The sequence below is a fragment of the Anomaloglossus baeobatrachus genome, chromosome 4, assembly GCF_048569485.1.
Source record: "Anomaloglossus baeobatrachus isolate aAnoBae1 chromosome 4, aAnoBae1.hap1, whole genome shotgun sequence".
NCBI classification, from domain to species: Eukaryota; Metazoa; Chordata; class Amphibia; order Anura; family Aromobatidae; genus Anomaloglossus; species Anomaloglossus baeobatrachus.
The window spans coordinates 265,532,113-265,557,112 of record NC_134356.1 but is presented as its reverse complement, the minus strand read 5'-3'; the positions used below and the strand labels follow the sequence as shown (position 1 = coordinate 265,557,112).

The window sequence follows — 25,000 nt, the reverse complement described above, 5'->3', positions numbered from 1 at the left end:
TATTCCAAGAACAGTGGGCATGCCCGGATGTTTCCATCGGTCAATGGGATCAACAATGTGTTAGTCCATGAGCTGATTGGTGGGCGTCATCGTAGGCGGGTCTGACAAAGGGGCAGATCTGCGGTGATGCTGATGGGTGCGTCTGTGATGTCATCGGGGCGGATCTGTGGTGATGCTGATGGGTGGGTCTGTTATGTCATCGGGGCGGATCTGTGGTGATGCTGATGGGTGGGTCTGACATCAGGGCGGACCTGTGGTGATGCTGATGTCTGTGATGTCATCGGGGCAGATCTGTAGTGATGCTGATGGGTGGGTCTGTAATGTCATTGGGGCAGATCTGTGGTGATGCTGATGGGTGGGTCTGTGATGTCATTGGGGCGGATCTGTGGTGATTCTGATGGGCAGGTCTATGATGTCATCGGGGCGGATCTGTGGTGATGCTGATGGGTGGGTCTGTGATGTCATTGGGACAGATCTGCGGTGATGATGGGTGGGTCTATGACGCGATCTGGGCGGATCTGTGGTGATGCTGATGGGTGGGTCTATGATGTCGTCTGGGCAGATCTGTGGTGATGCTGAGGGGTGGGTCTATGATGTCATCGGGGCAGATCTGTGGTGATGCTGATGGGTGGGTCTGTAATGTCATCGGGGCAGATCTGTGGTGATGCTGATGGGTGGGTCTGTGATGTAATTGGGGCAGATCTGTGGTGATGCTGATGGGTGGGTCTGTGATGTCATCGGGGCAGATCTGTGGTGATGCTGATGGGTGGGTCTGTGATGTCATCGGGGCAGATCTGTGGTGATGCTGATGGGTGGGTCTGTGATGTCATCGGGGCGGATCTGCGGTGATGCTGACGGGCAGGTCTATGATGTCATCGGGGCGGATCTGTGGTGATGCTGATGGGTGGGTCTATGATGTCGTCTGGGCAGATCTGTGGTGATGCTGAGGGGTGGGTCTATGATGTCATCGGGGCAGATCTGTGGTGATGCTGATGGGTGGGTCTGTAATGTCATCGGGGCAGATCTGTGGTGATGCTGATGGGTGGGTCTGTGATGTAATTGGGGCAGATCTGTGGTGATGCTGATGGGTGGGTCTGTGATGTCATCGGGGCAGATCTGTGGTGATGCTGATGGGTGGGTCTGTGATGTCATCGGGGCAGATCTGTGGTGATGCTGATGGGTGGGTCTGTGATGTCATCGGGGCGGATCTGCGGTGATGCTGACGGGCAGGTCTATGATGTCATCGGGGCGGATCTGTGGTGATGCTATTGGGTGGGTCTGTGATGTCATTGGGGCGGATCTGTGGTGATGCTGATGGACAGGTCTATGATGTCATTGGGGCAGATCTGCGGTGATGCTGACGGGCAGGTCTATGATGTCATCGGGGCGGATCTGCGGTGATGCTGATGGGTGGGTCTGTGATGTCATCGGGGCAGATCTGTGGTGATGCTGATGGGTGGGTCTGTGATGTCATTGGGGCGGATCTGTGGTGATTCTGATGGGCAGGTCTATGATGTCATCGGGGCGGATCTGTGGTGATGCTGATGGGTGGGTCTGTGATGTCATTGGGACAGATCTGCGGTGATGATGGGTGGGTCTATGACGCGATCTGGGCGGATCTGTGGTGATGCTGATGGGTGGGTCTATGATGTCGTCTGGGCAGATCTGTGGTGATGCTGAGGGGTGGGTCTATGATGTCATCGGGGCAGATCTGTGGTGATGCTGATGGGTGGGTCTGTAATGTCATCGGGGCAGATCTGTGGTGATGCTGATGGGTGGGTCTGTGATGTAATTGGGGCAGATCTGTGGTGATGCTGATGGGTGGGTCTGTGATGTCATCGGGGCAGATCTGTGGTGATGCTGATGGGTGGGTCTGTGATGTCATCGGGGCAGATCTGTGGTGATGCTGATGGGTGGGTCTGTGATGTCATCGGGGCGGATCTGCGGTGATGCTGACGGGCAGGTCTATGATGTCATCGGGGCGGATCTGTGGTGATGCTATTGGGTGGGTCTGTGATGTCATTGGGGCGGATCTGTGGTGATGCTGATGGACAGGTCTATGATGTCATTGGGGCAGATCTGCGGTGATGCTGACGGGCAGGTCTATGATGTCATCGGGGCGGATCTGCGGTGATGCTGATGGGTGGGTCTGTGATGTCATCGGGGCAGATCTGTGGTGATGCTGATGGGTGGGTCTGTGATGTCATTGGGGCGGATCTGTGGTGATGCTGATGGACAGGTCTATGATGTCATCGGGGCGGATCTGCGGTGATGCTGATGGGTGGGTCTGTGATGTCATCGGGGCAGATCTGTGGTGATGCTGATGGGTGGGTCTGTGATGTCATTGGGGCGGATCTGTGGTGATGCTGATGGACAGGTCTATGATTTCATCGGGGCGGATCTGCGGTGATGCTGATGGGTGGGTCTGTGATGTCATCGGGGCGGATCTGCGGTGATGCTGATGGGTGGGTCTGTGACGTCGTCTGGGCCATTTTGTATATCTCTTTAGACTGGCTTATGTATAGAGAATCGATTTCATTGAACCCACTTCCCACAATCCTCTGTCCAGAGGTTAATTAAGTATTTGAGCCAATGGCTCTCCTCAACACTTTGCCATAGCTTTCTGGTACCTATTTGCAATGTCAGAACAAAACCAGTTCTAAGAACTCTGTATAATTCTAATAAAATGAATATTTCTAAAATGTCAAAGCATTCCATACATGTACATCTAGTAGACCACATCCCCATGAATAGAAATATTCTATGTAAATGCATGAAGCTAACCGCACAGCTGACAGCTGTTATCCATACCTTTGGCCCAGGCCCATAAACACTTAGTGATTACGCCAAGGTCTCTTCCCTTTTGTAACATTTAGTACAGAAATTACTTACTAGTTATTGTGATTATGAGCAAACCCATCAGAAATTTTTCACTGCTCTTTGTGTGTACGCACGTAGTTATATATAAATGTTTGTATTCGTTTTTAACCTGTCTGATGGTTTTTAATGTAAAAAGTCAGTGAACCCTTTTACACATTAGGAATTCACTGATCGTACTGGGAATGGGTGTGCATTGGGCTCAGGAGCTGAGCGTTGCCGGCTATAATTTATGGTTGGCATCTGTCTCTAAGGCCTCATTCACACACCAGTATTTTTATGCCACAACCAGGAGTGTCTAAAAAACACAGAACAGGTGTGACTCTTTCAATTCTAGTTTTTCCCCTTTAAGTTACTTTCCTGGCCTTTTCCATAGAAGCACTAATACAAAAATACTGACGTGTGCATGAGGTGGTCGATAGAGTTCCAGGCAAGCCTGCTAACACTATAGATGCAGCTGTCAAACTGTCTTATTTAAATGGATGCACGCAGGTGCTCGTGCACATCAGCCTTTAATTGTGGGAGACCTAATAGGTTTTCATGGCAGCCAGGGACCTTCTGAAGGCCACTTCCCCGTCACTGCCACATTGGGGCCACTATGAAGCTTAGCCATAGTAGACCAGGAATTCCATTATTTACCACAATAATGTGGTATATAGAATAAATGACCAAATGATCGAAGGTTCAAGTTCCAAATGTTTGGTTTTTTTTTTTTTGGTTTTTTTTTTAAATTATTTAAAAAAAGATCAAATCTCCTAACTTTTTGCCCATTAAAGATAAAATAGAAATGTTTTGTATTGTCATATCCATAAAACTCCTATTTATTTGGGACAAATTGGGGCTCCCAGTCTTAATAATTAACACCATGTATACACCATATTTTTTTTTAATTATAAGACTCACCGGACCATAAGACGCACTTAGTAGGTTTTAGAAGAGGAAGAAAAATTTAAAAAGAATTTTGAACCAAAAAAATGTCATGGCGCACTGTTATGGGGGAGGTATGTGCTGCTGACACTGTTATGGGGGTAATGTCCACCATCCTGGGCCCCTTCCAGGTATATATGTGGTCTCTCCTGGTATATATATCCCCTATCATGGGCCCATCCTGATATGTGTCCCAGTATGCCGTTTTTTTTTTTTGTTTTTTTTTAACGCACACAAAAAAATGTAAATACTAACCCTCCCTCCACTTCCCATGTGCGCTGATGCCGATTAATCCAAAATGAATACTCACTGCTCCACATGCCCATAGTCTTGCCCACCTCTTGGCACTGGGTTCAGTGCCAAAAGGAAAGCGGGATTATGGGGTGGCGAGCAATGAATATTTAATAGTGGACATGTGTTGCTCCAGCCGCCAGCTTCCTGCAGCGGCGGCCTTGCCTCCTGTGACCCGCTCCACCCCCGCACAGCAAGCCAGGTACATCCGGACTCTAAGACGCATCCTCCACTTTCCTTCTAAATTTCGAAGAAAAAAAGTGTGGTTTTTTTTTTTATATGCCAAAAAATGTGTGTATATATTTATCCCTACGGTAAACACTGCAAAGAGCAAAAATAAAGTCTGAATCGTATTTTTTGACACCTCACCATCCTAAAAGTAATAAATTAAAATGGTCAATGTTCGTACCCCAAAAGGTATTAATAAAAACATCAACTCATCAACAATATAATTATACAACAAAAAGAATCTTTATTTTTATGTTTAATCATGTATAAGCCACTTCCTAACTAACACCTCTTCTCTTACTAACTATCATAAGGCACGCATATGACATGTAACCACCTTTTATACTACAGACAATCTCCTCCCAATTGAGAACTGCACCTCAAACAAAGTGAGGATACTGCCGAAAACAAAATAGAAAAGGAAAAAATTTGAAGATTTAATGAGAACCAGAGAGAAAGGAAAGTAGCAAGGGGGAAAGATAAGGAAAAGAAGAGAAGGAAAAGGGGGAGAGAAGAGTAACAGAGAGGGAGGGAAGGCATGGTAGGGATTACTTCCCCAGTACTCGGGCCGCTACATTGGACTAACGTAACATGCGTCATGCGTTACCAATAAGGTTCTGAAATGGTAGAGAATCAAGAGCCAGGGTCCAGGGGGTCCAGATCCTAAGAAATTTATCCACTGAGTCATTGGTTTCTGCCGTTAGGGACTCCATCCTGTGAATGATGGCAGTCTCCGCAAACCACTCCCTCATAGATGGCACCCCAGTCGATTTCCAGTATCTCGGGATCACCATGCGTGCCGCCGTAAGACAGTATCTCAGAAGGCCCGCTTTCTGTGATTTAAGCAATCCCGGGAGAATTGAAAGCAGCGCCATCTGAGGGGAACCCACCAACTGCTCTCCGCAAATCACAGCGTATGCTTTGAACACTGACCTCCAGAAAGGTTGTATCAATGGGCAGTCCCACCAGATATGCAGCATTGTCCCCCTTCCCCTTCCGCACCTCCAGCAGCTATCTGAGACCCCGGAAAATATTGCGTGTAGAGTATCCGGGCACCTGTACCAACGGGTCAGAATCTTATAATTTTTCTCCTGTGCTGCACAGGCGATGGAAAATTTATGAGTGAAGATAAAGGACTTTTTCCAGTCCTCCTCAGGAATGAAAGTCCCCAAATCTCTATTCCACTTCTCGATATATTTAAGGTCTCCCATGTCCGCCTCTGGTTTACTCCTTCCTGATTACAGAGACAAGAGATGCCCGGGAGAATCCTCCCGCAAAAACAATTGTTCAAATTTTGTGGGCTGAGCCGCAAAAAGCCCAAGTCTGTTGTCAACCATCAAAAAGGACCTAAGTTGAAGGTATTCCAGCCAAGCCGTTGGATGCCAATCCTCTGGGAGCAAAAGGGCCGAAAAGGGGGGTACTTCCAAACCGTGCAAAGTCTGGGCTATCCGTGTGTCCTCACCCCTCCTCCAACCTAAGAAACGCTCGACTCCCATCCCTGGGGGGAACTCCGGGTTAGAGAAAAGCGGTGAGTGTGGACCAGGACCCCTTGAGAGAGATCCCCGCCTGCACTCAACGTCCCAGACCCTCAGGGATGCCCTGAGAAACTCCGCCTCTCCATCTATCCGTCCCCTCCGCAGCGGTGTGATCCACGGGAGGAACCGCAGGGGCGTTTCGGAGCAAACCTGCTCCAGACTCACCCATTGTTTAGTGCTGCTATTAAATTGCCAATCCATTAGTCTCAGCAGAAGAGACGCCTTCTGGTACTTTTTAAAGTCTGGCAACCCTGCCCCCCCCTCTCCCTTACCTCTACTCAACACTCTCCTCCCCACCCGAGAGCTCCTCCCTCCCCACACAAATTTGTTAAAAATTGACTGTATTCTGGTAAAGAAAAACGATGGTAGTGCTATAGGGGCCGTTTGAAAGATATAGAGAAAATGAGAGAGAACATCCAGCTTGATGACATTTATACGTTCAAACCAGGACCGTTTCTGTCTATCGATTTGTTTAAGATCTCTTATAGTGCGTTCCAACAAAGGGAGGTAATTGAGGTGAAAAATCTTGGTACTGTCCCGTGGTACCGCCACCCCCAGATAAGTCAGGGCCGATGTCTGCCATCTCAAAGGAAAGTTGGATGCAATATGATCTACTTCCCTCCCCGCCAGAGTGAAATTCAAAGCTTCTGATTTATTATAGTTAACTTTAAAGTTGCTTATATGTCCGAAGTTCTCAATTTCCTTAACCAAGGAGGGAAAGGATATGTGGGGCTGTGTAATGTATAGGAGGAGGTCATCTGCATATAAGGCCGCTTTACAATGATGCTCTCCCACCTCTATCCCTTTTATATCTGGGTTCTGTCTAATGGCCAAAGCCAAATGCTCCATTACGAGAACAAATAGGAGGGGGGATAAGGGACAACCCTGTTTGGTACCATTTTTTATGCTAATTGGCGCGGACAAGGACCCATTTACCTTTTATTCTGGCAGTCGGTGTACTATAAAGGGAGGCCACTCCTCTAAGGAACCTGTCACCTATCCCCACCTGTCTCAACGCTGCCAACTTGAAACTCCAGCTGACCCGGTCGAAGGCTTTCTCCGCATCTATGGAAAGTAAACACATAGGTAGTGCCTTTGCCTTCGCCCGAGCCAGCAGAAGAAACGTCTTATTCGTGTTGTCTCTTGCCTCGACCCCCCACAAAACCCACCTGGTCCGTGTGTATCACTTTTGGAAGCAAAGGTGCCAGTCTATTGGCGAGAGCTTTTGAAAAGAATTTGACATCTATATTAATCAATGATATGGGACGGTAATTGGAGACATTAACCGGGTCCTTAGCTGGCTTCGGAATTACACATATATACGCCTCTAGAGACTGAGGAACAAAAGATACTCCAGCAGGCACAGAGTTAAAGACCCGTGTCAAAAAGGGGACAATATGTTCCCTAAAAACTCTAAAAAAAAAATTTAGTTGTAAAACCATCCGGTCCCGGGCTTTTACCTACTGGGGTGTCTCTGATAACCGAAGATATCTCCTCTTCCGTAAAATGTGACTCCAGCGTCTCCATTTCTGATTGCGCTAGCCTAGGCAAGGCAGTCCGCTGAACATAGTCCTCAATCTTATTATTGAGTGCCGTCGGTGACATATCAGTAAACGGACCCTTTATGTTGTACAGGTCCCCATAAAAGGCTCGGAACTCTTCAGCTATTTTAACCGGGTCCTGAATCATATGTCCTCCTCTGTCCTTAATTTTCGGGATATGATTTGTGAGTTTCCTCGGGTGAATAAACCTGGCTAATGCCCTTCCACACTTGTCTGCATGTTCATATAAGTATCTCCTGTAAACGTACCCTCTGTGCATAGTATTTTTGATCTAAGAGCCCCCTAAGTTCCTCCCGGGATCCCACCAATTCAGCGTACACCGAAGCCGATAAGGATTTTTTGTGGGATGCCTCCAAGGTCTGTATTCGCTGAACCAAAGAGGTAATCAGAGAGGCCCTCTGCCGTTTAAGTCTTGATCCATGCTTTATTAATATACCCCGAACCACACATTTTAAGGGCCTCCCACTGTGTCGGCAAGGCCGTCTGGTCCTGAGCGTGAATTTCCAAGAAATCACTCGTCACCTGTCGTATTTCCGCTACACATAAGTCGTCTTTAAGTAGATGTTCATTAAGACGCCACGTCCATGGTCGCCGCGAACCGTCTGAGGGAGTGAGTTGGACGAACACCGGTGCATGGTCCGATAGACATATAGACCCTATGGAGGCCTGGGCTCGCCATGGCATGGCATGTTGGCTAATCCACAACATATCTATACGGCTGTAAGATGAATGAATTGGGGAGAAATAAGAGTAATCCCTCTCCGTGGGATGCAGTGCCCTCCAAATATTAACCAATTGTAATGCTTGCAACTTTTTCCCTAGTGCCAACATCCTTTTTCGTGAAATAAAATGCCGCCCCGAGGAGGTATAAATTGCCAGTTCAAAGGTGAAATTAAAGTCCCCCCCCCCCAGCTATTAAAGTCCCTTCTGCAAATTCCGCCAGCCGAGACAGGAGGGAAGAGCATGCCACAGTGGGTCTGGAGTTGGGTACATACCAGTTGGCTACGGTATATACACCCACACCAATCTGGAGCTTCAGAAATATAAATCTACCCTCAGGATCCACCAAAGAGTCGATCACGGAGAACACCAATGACTTATGGAGAGCAATGGAGACCCCCCCCCCCCGGATTTAGCAGTCGGGTTAGGGCTGTGAAACCATGTGTGTAAAATCTATCCTTAAAAACTGGGACCTGGCCTGCTTGAAAATGGGTCTCTTGTAATAATAACACATGAGTCCTCTTTTTGTTTATGCATAGCATAAAATATTTGCGATCTCTTTTGCGGCATATTCAACCCTTTACAATTAAGGGAGCCAAAATTAAGTTGCGTCATGCCGAGCACTGGGGTCCCACACCTAAGGATAGGGGTGAAAAAGGGGAAAGAGAGATGACCAGAGTAAGGAGCAAGAAACTCAGCAAGAATCAAGAAAAGATTAGGCTGTGAAATAGAGAAAAAGAAAAGAGAAAACAAAGATTACAAACTGTAAGCCCAACAAATGCAGTAATTCCTGGGTATTGCTTTCAAGCGTCACTCAATCTGCGACGCGTAAACCCAAACCAGGCGTGTACTTTCCAGAACGGAAGCCCCCCCCCTCCCAGGCCTCCTTATAAAACCCAAACCACAGACAAACCCCAGCTCAGATGCGCGCCCCGCAATTTCCCCCCCCCTCCCCCCCCACGACTCACCCCTCTCAGGGGAAGGAAGGGAGGGAGAAGAGAGAGGTGGAAAGAGAAAAGAAAAGAAAAAAACCCCAAAAAACGGGGAAAGGAAAAAAGGGGGGGAGGAGAGAAAAGGGGGGAAAAGGAAAAAAGGGGGGAAGGAGAGAACAAAAAAAAAAAAAGGGGGGGGACGGGGACAGGGGGCAAGAAGTAAGGGGGAAGAGAGGTCGACGAGCACGGGCCCGAAAAGAGGCGATAAAAGGCCAAAGGGGACACAGAAGGAGGAAGCGGAAGGAAACATGAAAAATGTTGAAAAAACTCAAGTACAGTATAAAGTGTGAGAAGCATACAAGCCCCGTCTTGACGAACATCAGTCCTTGGTAGAGGGACGACCTCCTCCTCCCGTCTTCCTCTCCCCGCGATTACTTCTTTGAGGACGCTGAGGAAGCCCCCGCGAGAATTCTCTTGGAATAGAAGGCCAGTCCTCAATTTCAACTCTGGGGAGATTCAAGGCCTCCGAAAAGGGTGTCAGATCCTCTGGTGAATGAAGAACATGCATTCGGCCGCCACTGTGGACTTGAAGGCGAAAAGGGAAGCCCCAGCTGTACACAAAGTCCCGTGACCGAAGGAGCTCCAACAGAGGCCGTAGTGCTCTCCTCCTCTGGAGAGTAAGACGAGAGAGGTCGGGTAGGATCTGCAACTTAATCTTTTGGAAAAGGATCGGTACCCCTTCCCGGAGCTTCAGCAGAATAGACTCCTTTTGTAAATAATGGTGGACCCGACAGATCACATCCCGCGGGAACTCCTAGTCCGCTGGTTTGGGTCCCAAGGATCTGTGTGCTCTATCAAGTTCGATCTCCGTGGCTGGAGGGAGCCCAATATCTTGTTGAAGATTCTTTGGAGGACACATGGGAGTTCCCTGGAATCAACGGACTCTGGCAGACCCCGTACTCTCAAGTTGTTGCGTCGTCCTCTGTTCTCTGCATCGTCCAGTGCTTCAGTCAGGTAGTGGGGCTGGCGAGATTGGGTCTCTAGAAACCCTTTATGAGAGGATAAGTCCTTCTGCATTTCTTGTAATTGGGTCTCCTGAGACAGGACCCTTGCATCTATATTCTGCACACTGGAACGCACTTCTGTCAGCTCTGACCTGCACGCCTTCTCCAATCTGGAGATATAGCCTTCCATGTCCTCTCTGGATGGGATGCTGATGATTCTTGCTCTGAGCTCCCTTAGCTCCCTCAGGATGCTGGAACCTTCCTGCCCCAGCCCCAGAGTGCTGACATGCTGAGAAATCTGGCTGGTGGAGTGCTCCATACTCTCCATATTAGTGATGGGCAGTCCGGCTCTTTTTGGTGATCCGGTTCCTATGGCTCCGTTCACCAAAAAGAGCCGGATCTTTCAGCTCGTTCTCGGCTCCTTATTAAATGTGTTCACCCAAGGTGAACACATATTTAAGATTATAGAAACGCCGCTAAAGCCCCGCCAACCCGCGGGTAAGCCCCCCTCACTTACAAACGGCCAATTAGATTGTTGAGTGGGCGGAGTTTAGCCGCGGGTGGGCGGGGTTTTGACGGCGAAAAGAGCAGCTTAGATATTTCAGCGGCTCACACTGGGGATCCGGCTCCTGTCGTTCACAGCAGGGAGCCGGATCTTTGTGTCGGATCGTTTGCGACCGACACATCACTACTCCATATCTTCTATATTAGCTCTGACCTCTGCCTGTCACAGCAGCTGCAGTACCACTGAGTAGCAATGGGCTGGAGGTCCAGGGAGCCCCATCCTCCTGTCCCTCCTGGAGCTCCATGGACAGTGAAGGGCTCAGGAGCAAAGTCAGATCCCTCTCCCCTCCTCCAGGAGAAGCTGCAGAGTCTGCAAGGCCCAGGCCTCTCACCTGCCGCCCGTCCACCTCCTCTCCCTCTGCCAGGACCTGCTCCCCATGCTGTGAAGACACCAGAGCCTGCTCCCTCCGAGTACCTGGCTCTTCAAATCTCACTTCTCCAGCTGCACAGGATCTGTCACCGTCCGGATTCCTGCCTCCACCTTCTGCTCCTCGGGCTGTTCTCTGCTGTGGGCCTCTGACAGGTACTCTGTGCGCCCCCTCCCCCGCTGCCACTGCTGCATAGCTGACAAGGCCAGCGGCCATCTTACTTCCCTCCTGCTCCATCTGTGCCACTGTTGGTTTAGCCAGAAATCGCTGGATGCTGCCTCGATTCTGCCTGGAAAGGTGTCCCTGAGCTCCCCTCCGCCTCCTCGTGCTCATAGTCCGGGATAGAGGGCCGAAAAAATTAATGTAGTAGCTGATTTCCTGGGAGATAAGGGGGAGCTGAGGCAAAACACAACCTCACTCCCTCATGGCCAGGACACGCCCCCCAAAATCTTTATTTTTATATGGCGCTAACATATTCCGCAGCGCTTTACCCACATCAGGAACACTGCCCCCATTGTTGGGGCTCACAATCTAAATTCCCTATCTGTATGTCTTTGGAGTGTGGGAGGAAACCCACGCAAACACGGGGAGAACATACAAAACTTCTTGCAGATGTTGTCCTTGGTGGGATGTTGTAGCTCTCAGAAAATGGCTAAACAGTTTTGTAAAAAAAAAAAAACTTGTATAGATTTTTGTATTTTTAAGTGCTAAAGCAAAAATACAAGTTTGGTAACGTCATCGCACTTCCCTGGACAATCATGTCTCCAAGTAATTTTTACTATACAATTAATGCTGTAGAAACAAAAAAAACAAACAATGCAAAATTGCATTTTATTCATCCATTTATCCCACTTGGATTTTTGTTCCTTTTTTTCAGTAGATTGTGTAACAAAATGAAGGATGTCATTCACAGCTACAGGTCTTCCTGCAAAAAAAAACCCAAAAACATGCTCTTATGTGGCTATATCAACAGAAAAAAAAAGTTATACCTCTTGGAAGACTTTTAAAGGAAAAATCAATAGCATAAAAGCTAAAAATTCACTGATCCTTAAAAGGTTAATAGAAAAATCTTGCCCGTTAATAGTGCCAAAGGAAATCACCCAACCCGCCTCCAGTATTAAGTAATTATCAGTAATAACTGCAGCCTGTATATGGAGTGCTCTGCTTGCTAGGATCACTTGACTGCATCCACGGCATAGCATATATGTGTAAAAAAAAAAACAGCGAAAACTTGGCAAAAACGCATGTGCTTTTTGATGCATGTTTTTTGGGCCACGGGTATGTTATTCGCTGGAGAGACAAAACTGCATTGTACGCACATAGCCTTAATGCACTTTTGCTGGTTTTATTCCAGATTAATGACATCTTAGGGTAAGTTTACACTTCCATTGTTTTGCCTCCGTCGCCTTGAGGAATTATGGTATCCTGCAACACATTTTGCAGGAATCAGTTCCCCCCCCCCCCATAGACTTCTATTAGCGACAGATTATGACTGATGGCCCTGCGTTGCATCCGCCGTGTGACGGATCGGTCGTTTAGTGACAGTCAGGCAGGAGCAACGCTGAATGTAACGTTTTTTTAGAGCGGCAAAAAAACGGACTCCGCAGGTGTCCGGCGCCATCCGGCAAAAAGCTATAATAGATGTCTATGGTGTTGGATTCCACCGTAATCCATCATGTGATGGAATCCAGCGCTGGATTCAATCATGCTCTACTGAGCATGCCCAGTATGTTTGGCACACTAATTGGGCTGTCCCAAACACAAACAGATCATGACTGATCGTAAAAAAAACTGATGCACGACTGATGTAACGGACGCGACGGATCAGTTTTTTCACAGGATTCCTGTGAACGGAATCCTGTGAAATAACACATCCTTTGCGTCAGTTGACAGCTAAGGCTAGGTTCACATTTCCGTTGTTTTGCATCAGTCACATGCGTTGCTTGACGCATGTGACTGATGCGTTGTACAACGGATGACACAGAACAGTAATCATTCTCGGACTCCGTTGTGTGCGGGGGGTGGAGCCGAGCGGGACCGTGGCACTGAGTACGTCAGTGCCGCGGGGACTGCAGGGCTGGGGACAAGTGAGTGTGTGTGAGTGTGTACACATGCGGAGTGCGGTAGGGGGCTGAGCCGAGCGGTGAAGTCTCGGGCTCAGTGCACAGCCAAGGTAAATATCGGGTTACTAAAAGCAAAGCACTTTGCTTGGTTACCCGATATTTATCTTGGTTACCAGCATACACCACTTAGCGCTGGCTCCTTGCACACGTAACCACTGTAAATATCGGGTAACTAACCAAAGCGCATTGCATGGTTACCCGATGTGTATCCTGGTTACGGGTGCAGGGAGCCAGAGAGCGCATGCGCAGCAAAATCCTATGGATTGCGATGCTCAAAAAACGTTACAGGCTGCGTTGATCCCGCCCGGCGGTCAGTTAAACGACTGACCGCGACGCAGCGGATGCAACGCAGAATCATCAGTCGCAATCCGTCACTAATAGAAGTCTATGGGGAAAAACTGGATTCCTGCAAAATATTTTGCAGGATACCGTAATTCCTCAAGGCGACGGATTGTGACTGATGCAAAACAATGGAAGTGTGAACCTAGCCTAAAAAACGACGGACCTGATGTAAGCAAAACAACGGAGGTGTGAACTTGCCCTTACCAGTCCGTGTCTTCTAAAACCCTCGTTTGGCAGAAATTAGAGCTGTTGAATATTTCTATCACCTGCTAACAATCAATTTTCTCTTTTCTGTTTTGTTTTCTACTTCAGAAATATTCCTATGAATCTTTGAGAGATACTCAAACATTTTCACTAATAGTTAGGCTAGGTTCACATTTCCGTTAAGATGTATGTCACATCCGCGGCTATGGTAAACAACGCAATCCGTTTAGCAGATTCCGTTGTGTCTCATAGACTTGTATTAGTGGCGGATTGCGACTGATGACCTTGTTTTTTGACTGACCGCCGGGCGGGAGCAACGCAGAATAACGTTTTCCGGGCCGTCAAAATTAACGCACCGCGCAAGAATCTGTCGCCATCCGTCACGCTTGTAATGGATGTCTATGGTGCTGTATTCCGTCGTAATCCGTCTTACGACGGAATCCAGCGCTGGATTCCGTCATGCTCTACTGAGCATGCCCAGCATATTTGGCACACCCACTGGGCTGTCCCAAACACAAGCGGATCATGACTGATCAAATGACCGTCAAAAACGGACGCACAGCGGATGTAACGGACACGACGGATCAGTTTTTTCACAGGATTCCTGTGAAAGGAATCCTGTGAAAAACACATCCGTTGCATCAGTTGACATCTAAAAAACTACTGATCCGTTGCTGACGGACCTGACGGATTTTAAACAACGGAAATGTGAACCTAGCCTTAAGTGTTGTCTGGAGACTTCAAAGGTTATTGAAAAAAAATCTGTAGAGTTGATCTGTAACTATTTGGGATGATCGAATACCTCAAATATTTGGTTTCGCGAATATTTTCCGAATACCTCGCCGCTATTCGACTATTCGCGAATATTCGATCCGCAATGTAAGTCTGAGAAACCCGAATAATAACTATTCGGAACTTTTTGGGCTTCCCATAGACTTGCATTACGCATCGATTATTCGCATAGCGGCGACTTATTCGGAAAATATTCGCAAAGCCGAATATTTGAGGTATTCGATCATCCCTAGTAACTATATTCCACAGTGCATACTCCCTACTTTTATTAACTAGATGTTTTGGACCTGATGAGCTTGGTATAGTTCCTGTGAAAATCACGTCATAAAGGCTGTATAATCTGAGAAACGGTGGGGAGTCTCATTCCTTCCCCCCCCTTTTTTCTTTTCTTTTCTTGCTTCCCCCCCCTCCCCCCTTTTCTCTAATTTCCTCTTCTTTATGCTTATATCTTTCCTCTTCTTTCTTTCTTTTCTGAACATTAATCTGCATTTTTCTAGTTTCATTTTTTATATGAAAAGATTTATCAATAATTCATAAGACAATAGACATACAAGGAGAATGAGTATATTAGGATACGGGAAGTCAAAAGAAGTAAAATTCTGACCTATAATTTACAAGTGGTTGTATGGTAATAGCACAAAGATAATTTGAAGAATTCCAAGAAATTTAGTAATGTAACAATTTCTGGATGTTATCCCAGCATTGAGAAAATGATGCTTATGTATTGTAATTGCACAAATGATATGTTTGTATATTGACAACAGTTTCATCAATAAAACAGATTTGAAATAAAGGCTGTATAATCCTGATATTAAAATTTTGCTTTTTATAAAACCAGCAAAATCAGAGAGCTTATGAGTTGAAATGTATTCAATTTCCACCCACCTAGCCTGACTGTCAGCTGCAGCTTATATTGAGCTGTGTGGCCTCTTGGGACACGAAGGACCTGTTCCATTAGACAGGGTGGGCGACAATTGAGATTACATTTCAAAATAAGCTCTAAGGGGTAACTTTACTCCTTGTGGAGTGACCTCCTGGTATTTCAGTGTAAGGAGGCTTATATGCCTTATATGGCACTAGTGTTCAAGTCCTCTTCCTCTCTGAAGAGGTAATATGCAAAAAGTATTAGGCCCTGTGCGCACTAGAAAAAAGATTTTTCTTAAGAAATTTCTTGAGTCTGAAAGATTAGCGCACTTGCGTTAAAAAACGCACCAATAACGCACCGAAAAATGCATATTTTTACCGAGTTTTTGATGCATTTTTTTTTCCGCAGGCATTTCCCTGCGTGTGGTTTGTGTTTTTTTTTTTTTTTTTTTTTTTTTTTTTTACCATGATCTATGGCAAAAAACGCAGGTACCTTTAGAAACGAAGTGACATGCTCATTCTTTTTCTCAAGACATTCTGCAGAAAGAATGTTCTTGAGAAAAAAACGCAGTGTGCGCACAGCTATTTTTTTTCCATAGATTTTGCTGGGGAATGTCTGCAAAAAGGTTACAACCATTTTCTCAAGAAATTTCTGCTGCAAAAAATGCACAAAAAACGCGGGTAAAAATGCAGTGTGCACACAGGGCCTTAAGGCCGCTTTACACGCAACGACCTCGCTAACGAGATGTCGTTGGGGTCACGGAATTTGTGACGCACATCCGGCCTCGTTAGCGACGTTGTTGCGTGTGAAACGCACAAACGACCGTTAACTATCAAAATTACTTACCTGATCGTTGACCGGTCGTTCCTTTCCTGATTATAGTTGCTTTTGCAGGACGCAGGTTGTTCGTCGTTCCTGCGGCAGCACACATCGCTACGTGTGACACCGCAGGAACGAGGAACATCACCGTACCTGTGGCCGCCGGCAATGAGGAAGGAAGGAGGTGGGCGGGATGTTACGTCCCGCTCATCTCCGCCCCTCCGCTTCAATTGGGCGGCCGCTTAGTGACGTCGCTGTGACGCCGAACAAACTGCCCCCTTAGAAAGGAGGCGGTTCGCCGGCCACAGTGACGTCGCTAGGCAGGCAGGTATAGTGTGACTGGTGTAAGCGATGTTGTGCGTCACGGGCAGAGATTTGCTCGTGACGCACAACAGACAGGGGCGAGTGCTTTCACCAGCGCCATCGCTAGCGATGTCTCTGTGTGTAAAGTGGCCTTAAAACAGCTATTCTGACACAGTTTGTCAAAGTAAATACACCAGCCCTATCAGGTTAGAGATTTATATAACAAGGCATATGGCTTGTATTGGGCAATCGAGTGACGGGTTCCTTTACACCTTTTTTATTTTCTTGTATAATACATTTATATAATGAATTTATATAACAAATGAAATGTCTGCATCTCTAGGAAGAGTGGTAGTTTTGTAACAAACTTACTTCATTCACATGACAGGAAAAAAAAACAAGAAAGAAAACCAAAATTTATTACATTGCCAAGGAAATCATGAGCTCTGAAAAAGTGTAAGTATTGACTGAGTACATTTACTTGCTCTTTTTTTTTTTATACATTTGTTTATTCCAGAGTTTAATTATGCTTTCTATTCACCAGGTTTGTTGATGTCCTTAAGCTCCTGCATATAGTAAGTACAGCATAATACAAAGAACTATGGTCTTGTATATCTGTATAACACAAGCCCTACGCAATATTAGTTACCCCCTCCTTAAACACCCGTTATAACTAGCGAAAAAACATTTCCATACCCATGTTGTTAGATATGTTCTCTACACTGTTAAATCTTCAAAGTTGAATTATTAAAACGAATATAATAGTGAACTAGAGGTGTGCTAGAGTCTTAGGAAAGCCAATAATGTACATTTGTGGTCCTTAGTTGCTCATTAAACATCAGTCTATATTATTTAAGTATAGATTAGAAAAACGCTCCAGAGAGCACAACGTATTTTGTATGTGGGGACAATGTGGTAAAAGCCCCCACAATTGGCACATACTCAAAAGCATAATACATATACAAGAGAACCAAGAGTTTTTGTGTGCAAAAATAGACAATTTTATTAGATACAGAAGGTGAATAACCATAAAATCACATAAAATCCATTGTTTACAGGACCCAGAGCTGGGATACATGCCATATCAGGGCTCAATTTCAGACAACGATAATATAGTAATGCACCCAATCTGGTGCATATGTTGAGTGCAATTTAAGCAATATCAACCTGTCAGAAATGTTACCCCTCAAGGCCCCATCATATCGCGGCAATTGCCATACTATCTTCGGTATATCTACCAGTCAGTGGTGGGGTGGTATGGCCCAGCCTGGTCACAGCAACAACCTCACAAGGGCGACGTACGTTTCGAACAACGATATATTAAAATCTTCATCAGGATGGAGGTATTCTAACCATCCATCCCAGAGCTCCGGTTTTAAATGAGCGCGCTATGAGACCGGCCCGGAAGTTCACACACGGCGCATGCGCCGGCTCACAGGCAAGTCCCGCGAGACCGCCGCCGTCACGTCATAATCGCGCATGCGCAGGAGTGTGGACGCGTCTTCATGGCTCCCACGCAGGCACGAGACGTCCAGACGGCGGCGATCGGGCAGGGACGAGCATGTGAGCCGGCGCACGCGCACAGGAACCACCGGGACTCGCCAGAAGCGTAACAGCATATACAAACATCATGTTGCAGGTATGTAGAATCCACAAATGCAGAGAATGGCAGGCATAATAACATTATTTGTATCATGTTCCACAAGGAGCATCCTTTCTCATCATGAGATACCGAAGATAGTATGGCAATTGCCGCGATATGATGGGGCCTTGAGGGGTAACATTTCTGACAGGTTGATATTGCTTAAATTGCACTCAACATATGCACCGGATTGGGTGCATTACTATATTATCGTTGTCTGAAATTGAGCCCTGATATGGCATGTATCCCAGCTCTGGGTCCTGAAAACAATGGATTTGATGTGATTTTATGGTTATTCACCTTCTGTATCTAATAAAATTGTCTATTTTTGCACACAAAAACTCTTGGTTCTCTTGTATATGTATTATATTATTTAAGTGTAACACTCACTGCTGTAGATGGTAAAGCAGGAGTGGACCCACTGAACCGCAGGGGGACCTTGGGCTTGCCCTTTAGTGGGAGGGGCTTGATTAAGTGCCTGCAGTGAGGCAGATGCCAGGTGTCGCTCCCAGGGGACTGACTAAGACTGTGGCAGCTGACACCCAGGGTAGGGACAAACAGGCAGAGTCTAATGCAGCAAGGACCACAGAGGTAGCTGAGGGAGATTGCATGGCCGGGGTCAGTGTCGGACTGACTACTGGAGGAATCTCCAGTAATACCAGGCCTGGCCGCGGTTACCTGCACTGAACTCTGGAGTGCAGCCTGGACTGAACTTGGGGTTTGCAGGACTGAACCGCGAGCGCTGAGTGATTGATTCCCCGGCGATTGCGGTTCAGTTCATGTCATCTGCAGACAGGCCGGAATCGTCGGGGAATCAATCGCTCGGCGCTTGCGGTTCAGTCCAGGTGAAAGCTCCGGAGTTCAGTGCAGGTAACCGCGGCCAGGCCTGGTATTACTTGAGATTCCTCCGGTAGCCAGTCCAACGTTGGCTGGGGTGATCGGACACAGTCACTGGTAAAGCTGGGACCACTGGAATAGCTGATGCAGAGGGCACAGCCAGGGTGGACAGACACAGTAATTACTGTAGTAAAGATGGGAACATAGTGGTAACTGAGGCGGGAGACACGGACAGGCACAGGGTACCAGCAGGTCAAGGATACAGGAATGTACACTAACTAGGGAAGAGTAGTGGACAAGGCGACCTGACAACTACTTGGATTAGAAACAAACCACTAACTAATAGCATTGCACCTCCCCTAGTGGGAGAGTGCCTTAAGTAGCCAATGCCTCTCAGCAATAGGCTGAGAGACACTTTCAGGGAATGACGCGCTGGCCCTTTAAGATAAAGGCAGCGGTGAGCGTGCACGCCCTAGGAGCACTCCTTGAGGGCTGTGCACAGGTCCTGGGGGAGAGACAGGAAACACCCACGTGAAGGAGCGCGGGGAAGCCGTACTGCGGCTTGGCTATGGTGGTGAGTGAGTGGGTGTCCCTGCAGAGAGGTGGGCGACCGGTGCATGGATGCCGGCGCTACATTAGGTTTGTATTCATTATATATCCAATGTCAGTACCATCAAGAACACATGATATGCAAGGGCATTACTGTGCTTTTGTTTTGGAAAAAGCTAAACAGAGCAAGGCTATGTGCGCACGTTGCGTACTTCACTGCAGAAATTTCTGCAGCGATCTGAAGAGCACATGTGCGCTTTAGATCGCTGCAGAAATGTCCGTAGTGAGCGCCGATTCCATGCGCTCTGCCTGCAGCTCCTGCCATAGACAGAGCAGGAGCTGCCGGCAAAGCGCAGGAAAGAAGTGACATGTCACTTCTTTTTGCGCAGCGCTTCGGCAGTAGCCGAAGCGCTGCGCTCTGAGACGCCACGTGCGCACGGCCCCTGCACAATCTCCATAGACTGCAGGGGACGCAGGACGCATGCAGTTACGCTGCGCTGCAAAGCGCAGCGTAACTGCATGAATTTACGCAACGTGCGCACATAGCCCAATACTTTACAGTGCCACAGGTCCTGAAACATTCCAGAAAACGTCTGAGAATATGTTGTCTCAGTCTGAGGACACAGCTGTTGTTGAGATTGCGGAGACTCCTGGCTTATCACTAGTGTTGGATCAGAAGGAAATCCAGAACTGCTGAGGAAGTTCAGTGCTTGTAAATATAATGAGGTTTATATAAAGTTTGAAATCCCTCACAGCAGCTGCAAAAGGGGTAATATTGATGCCATTACCAAATTTAATGAAAACAGACCAGCGATATTCTCTGCATACAGGTTTGCAGTCAGTCTGCCCAGAGCACATTTGTGTTTTGCCTGTAAATGTTCAATGTGTTTTTATAATAATAAACCATTTATATCAATTCCAAAACCCTAAACGAAAAAAAAGCACAAGAGAACATTGACTTCTTTCTCCTTTTATTTTTATTTTGTTCATATTTCACACAGATTAACCTGTTAAATTATTCTTCAAGTTTGTATGCTTCGGGGGCGGAGCGATGTAGCTTACCAGAGAGGACGCACAGAGAAGGAGCTCCTCTAATCCTGACTTCATCCTGGCCGTTTAACACTTGGTACCTGATCCGACAACCTGCCCACCAGCTGCTGTGACAAGGGACGTCACCTGGAGACTGTCGGTCCCCATCGGTGCTATTTATCTTTTAATCCTGCAGGCGCAGACTGATCTCCTGAGGCTGCAGCACGTGGAGCGGCAGCCATCTTCCCCGCTGCCGGCACCTTCAGGGAGCGGCGCTGTGTGACTCCAGAGAGCAAGGAGGAGTGCAGGAAACATACCCTGAGGGACGATCCAGGAGCAAAGGCATTGTCTGGGGGCTGGCTGTTCCACTGGAGCTGCTCCCTGAGCCCTGCACAACATCACTGAATCCCCTGGGGCTGGAGCGTGGGACGCAGTGGCCATCTTCTCTGTGACCTGCAGCTGCATGGTGAGCGACGGCGTGTGACTCCAGGAGCGGAGAGGAGCAACAGGCATATACCTACAGAGGAAGACCCGGGAGCGGTGAGCACAGGGAGTTATCTCCCCCTTAGCTGTGTATCTGGCAATCAGTGAGCAGCACACTTAGAGCCGGCGGCTGTGCAGGAGACATTAACCCCTAGGGTGCTGGAGGGTTTGGAGTGTGAGCCTTGAAAGACAGGCCCTGCAGACTCTCTGACACATGAAAACATAGGAGAGACACATATTGAAGTCCCCACGCTGTGCAGGCCTGCATCACCCTGATAAATATACCCTGAGTGCTGTGCTGCCCTGGGACTTCCTTCATTGTTGTTTTACAATATAAAAGTTGCAGTTTTCTGGCTCTCTGGAAGAGGTGGGCAAGTGGAGACGGACATATTATTAAATATACATTGCAGAGGCACGGATTTGGACGCACAGGGGCACGATAAGAGAGGGGTGCAGAAGCGGCAAACCCCCAGTGAATCAACATGAGTCCCCCTAAACAAAGTGGAGCTATTGATAAGCTTAAAGAGTACGCAAGGGGTGGTCAGGCAGATACCCCTAAAGCCAGGAGAAATACCACTCAAGCACCATTGCCTGACGGGTCAGAAGATCAAGATGATTTAACCCTGAGGCAGGTGTATGAACAGCTTCTACAAGCAATTTCTACAAGCAATAGCTCCCTCACAGGGAAGATTGAGGAGGTACACTCAGAGGTGGGCCGCTTGCGTCAAGACATGCAATCCCTGAGGGCCCGAACAACAGAAGTTGAGACACGAGTGTCAGAACTGGAAGATCAAATAAAACCACTTAAAACTAAAATGACTACAATGGCAGGATCAACAAACGCATGGCGCCAGAAAGCAGATGATCTAGAGAATCGCATGCGTCGAAACAATATACGGATCATAGGACTGCCAGAACACTCAGAGGGTCAGCATCCGGAACGGTTCCTGGAGGAGTGGCTGAAATCTAATCTTGGGAACGAGTTCTCCTCGACGTTTGCAGTGGAGAGGGCGCACAGAGTTCCAATGAGACCTCCTATTCCAGGTGCACCGCCGCGTCCCTTCTTAGCAAGGATACTCAACTGCAGAGATAGAGACACAGCACTCCGCCTAGCCCGACAAAAGAGCCCACTTAAGTTTAACAATGTTACACTCTCGATCTTCCCAGACTTTTCGGTGGACCTCCAGAAACAGAGGGCCACCTTCATGGATGTGAAGAAAAAAATTAAGGGAGCGAAACATCATCTATTCTATGCTATACCCTGCCCGGCTCCGCATAGTGCATGAAGGGTCGTCTCTGTTTTTCATTACACCTGCTGAGGCTGAGGACTGGTTACAGTTGCACCCGAGACCTAAGGGGCAGAAGCAATGAGGCTACGTCTACTAAGTGACATTTGCTGAGCCCCCTGGTGCCCTTCATCTCCCATTAAAGCTTGAAGCCCCCTTTGGAGAAAGACAAGACTTCTCCGTGCCTTGAGTGATGGAGGAATTGGCCAGGAGTTGGTTCCTGTGAGATGGGAGCCCTATTTTGTGCACTCTAATACCACCTATACCAGGACACTGCATTCAGTGGTGGTATCCCCATTGATGTTTGAAATGTTTTACAGGACTTATCGGAAAGGTCCTGAAGTTCGATATTGTTTTTCTATGTTTCCAGCTGCTATTGCATAAACTTTATTTCTTTGCAGAGATAGGCTTCAAACTATTGGTGGGTTAACCGCATCTAGTTGCGGGATGAAACGCGCCTTATACTTGGGATCCTGGTTCTATAAACAGATTTATATGATATGGGGTCAGAGATGATAGTTATGACCTGGAATGTCAGAGGCCTTAAGTCTCCCAAAAAACGTATCAAGGTATTTTCCCAAATTAAGCAAATCAGAGCTCAGCTGGTGGCACTAGTAGAAACTCACCTCACACGGGACATAGCCAGACTAGTAAACAAACCATGGGTACAATGGTCGACGCATGCGTTCCACACCACCTACTCCAGAGGAGTCTCTATATTGGTCCATAAAAACATACGATGGGAAGCAAAGGTGGTAAGGCGTGACCCGGAGGGGCGGTTTGTGTTTATATATGCGTCTATAGATTCTAGAGATTATGTGCTACTATGCATTTATAACCCCCCACCGGCTCGCGTTTCCGTTCTTAAACAGGCACTGAGCTTTGCCCTCAGCTACCCAGATGCATATGTGTTATGCATGGGGGATTTTAACCTTGTGATGAATGAGGAGCAGGACAGGTTTCGGGTAGATGGGGGGGAGACAACAATCGACCCCGGATTCGACTGACTTACAACAATGCGTGGAGGGAGGCGGGTGGATAGACCTTTGGCGACTCCGACATCCTAACACTCGAGAATACACATGTCACTCCTCCACTAGACGTACGCTGTCCAGACTGGATTATATTTTTGGGTCAAGCAACGTCGCGACCTCGGTGGATGAAGTGGTACACGGGGTCAGGGGCATATCAGATCATAGCCCAGTGATCCTCACTCTTAAGACTAATCAAAATGTTAGCAAACCCTTTTGGAGGTTAAACCCCTTTTGGTTGAAATTAATTGATCAAAGCGATAGGACCCGGACCCAAATAGAAGATTTTCTAAAAATCCACCCTAAACCCTGGAATATTAACTTGGTGTGGGATACTCTCAAGGCTTACCTTCGGGGGTGTCTTTCTTCAACCATAACATATCTTAAAAGAGCGACTAGAAATGAGGATGACATGGTGGAGGGGAGACTTAAGGACCTAGAGGCAGAATATATTACAGCCCCAACCGATGGGAACAGAGCAGCCTGGATGCATTCATACAGGCTGTATATGCAACACTGTGAGACCAAGTCCAAACGCAAACTGTTCTTCACTCGACAATCTTACTTTGAGCTTGGAAACCAGTCCAGTAAATTACTGGCATATATGGTTCGGCAACATAACACCTCAAATACAGTACTAGGTATACGGAGGGCAGACGGCTCCACAGCCACATCCCCTGAAGATATCTTGGAGTGCTTCCATGAATATTATAAAACCCTATATACTTCTGGAAGCCCTCATGGAGTTCAAAGCTGTGGGGAATATCTATCGGATTTGGAGTTTCCCACTTTGAGCAGATCGCAACGGGAGTCTCTGGAGGCAGACATCACACTGGACGAAGTGATTACAGCCATCTCAGATATGGCTAGGGGGAAATCTCCGGGTCCAGACGGTCTCCCCATAGAATTCTATAGTAAATATTGTGATGTATTGGCCCCGATTTTATTAGATGTTTTCTCTCATTTCTCAATCGGTGACTCTCTACCTGCCTCCTTATACGAAGCGCACATAGTTGTGCTGAGGAAGGAGGGTAAAGACCCATTCGAATGCGGCTCATACCGCCCTATATCCCTAGTCAATGTGGATTATAAGATCTTTACCAAAATATTGGCGTCCAGGCTCAATTCAGTTATATTGAGTATAGTTCACCCAGATCAAACAGGATTTATGCCTGGAAAAAACACCTCGATAAATATAAGACGGGTCCAGTCCATAGTACAATATAGTACATTGTTCCAGGAAAATGAGTGGGCCTTGGCCTCGCTGGACGCGGCCAAGGCATTTGACTCGGTAGAATGGCCATTTTTGTTTGCCTGCCTCCAGAGATTCGCCTTTGGGCCTAGATTCAGCAATTGGATTCATATATTGTATAGGTCCCCGACGGCCAGGGTACTGGTCAATGGCATTATATCTGCACCTTTCTCACTGAGACGGGGCACGAGACAGGGATGCCCTCTGTCTCCAGCATTGTTTGCACTAGTTATTGAAGCTTTGGCAATTAGAATTCGCTCTCATCCACAGAATACTGGAATCACTATAGCCGACCGCACAGATCAAATAGGATTGTATGCGGATGACATGGTTGTCTTTTTGGACAGAGTACAAGAGACCTTGCCTGTGGTTATAGATACTATAGATAAATTTGGGGAGTTTTCGGGACTGCACATCAATTGGGATAAGTCGGCT

At 47.3% G+C, this 25,000-nt stretch overlaps 1 protein-coding gene across 1 annotated transcript in view; it reads left to right on the top strand.

The window, feature by feature from the left end:
• FGD6 (FYVE, RhoGEF and PH domain containing 6) overlaps nt 1-25,000 on the top strand; it is a 168,347-nt gene that overhangs the window by 63,934 nt on the left and 79,413 nt on the right. The window contains exons 4-5 of the mRNA XM_075344811.1: nt 16,845-16,912; nt 17,001-17,031. Of these exons, the coding sequence (XP_075200926.1) occupies nt 16,845-16,912; nt 17,001-17,031 (99 nt within the window). The remainder of the gene's footprint in view (nt 1-16,844; nt 16,913-17,000; nt 17,032-25,000) is intronic.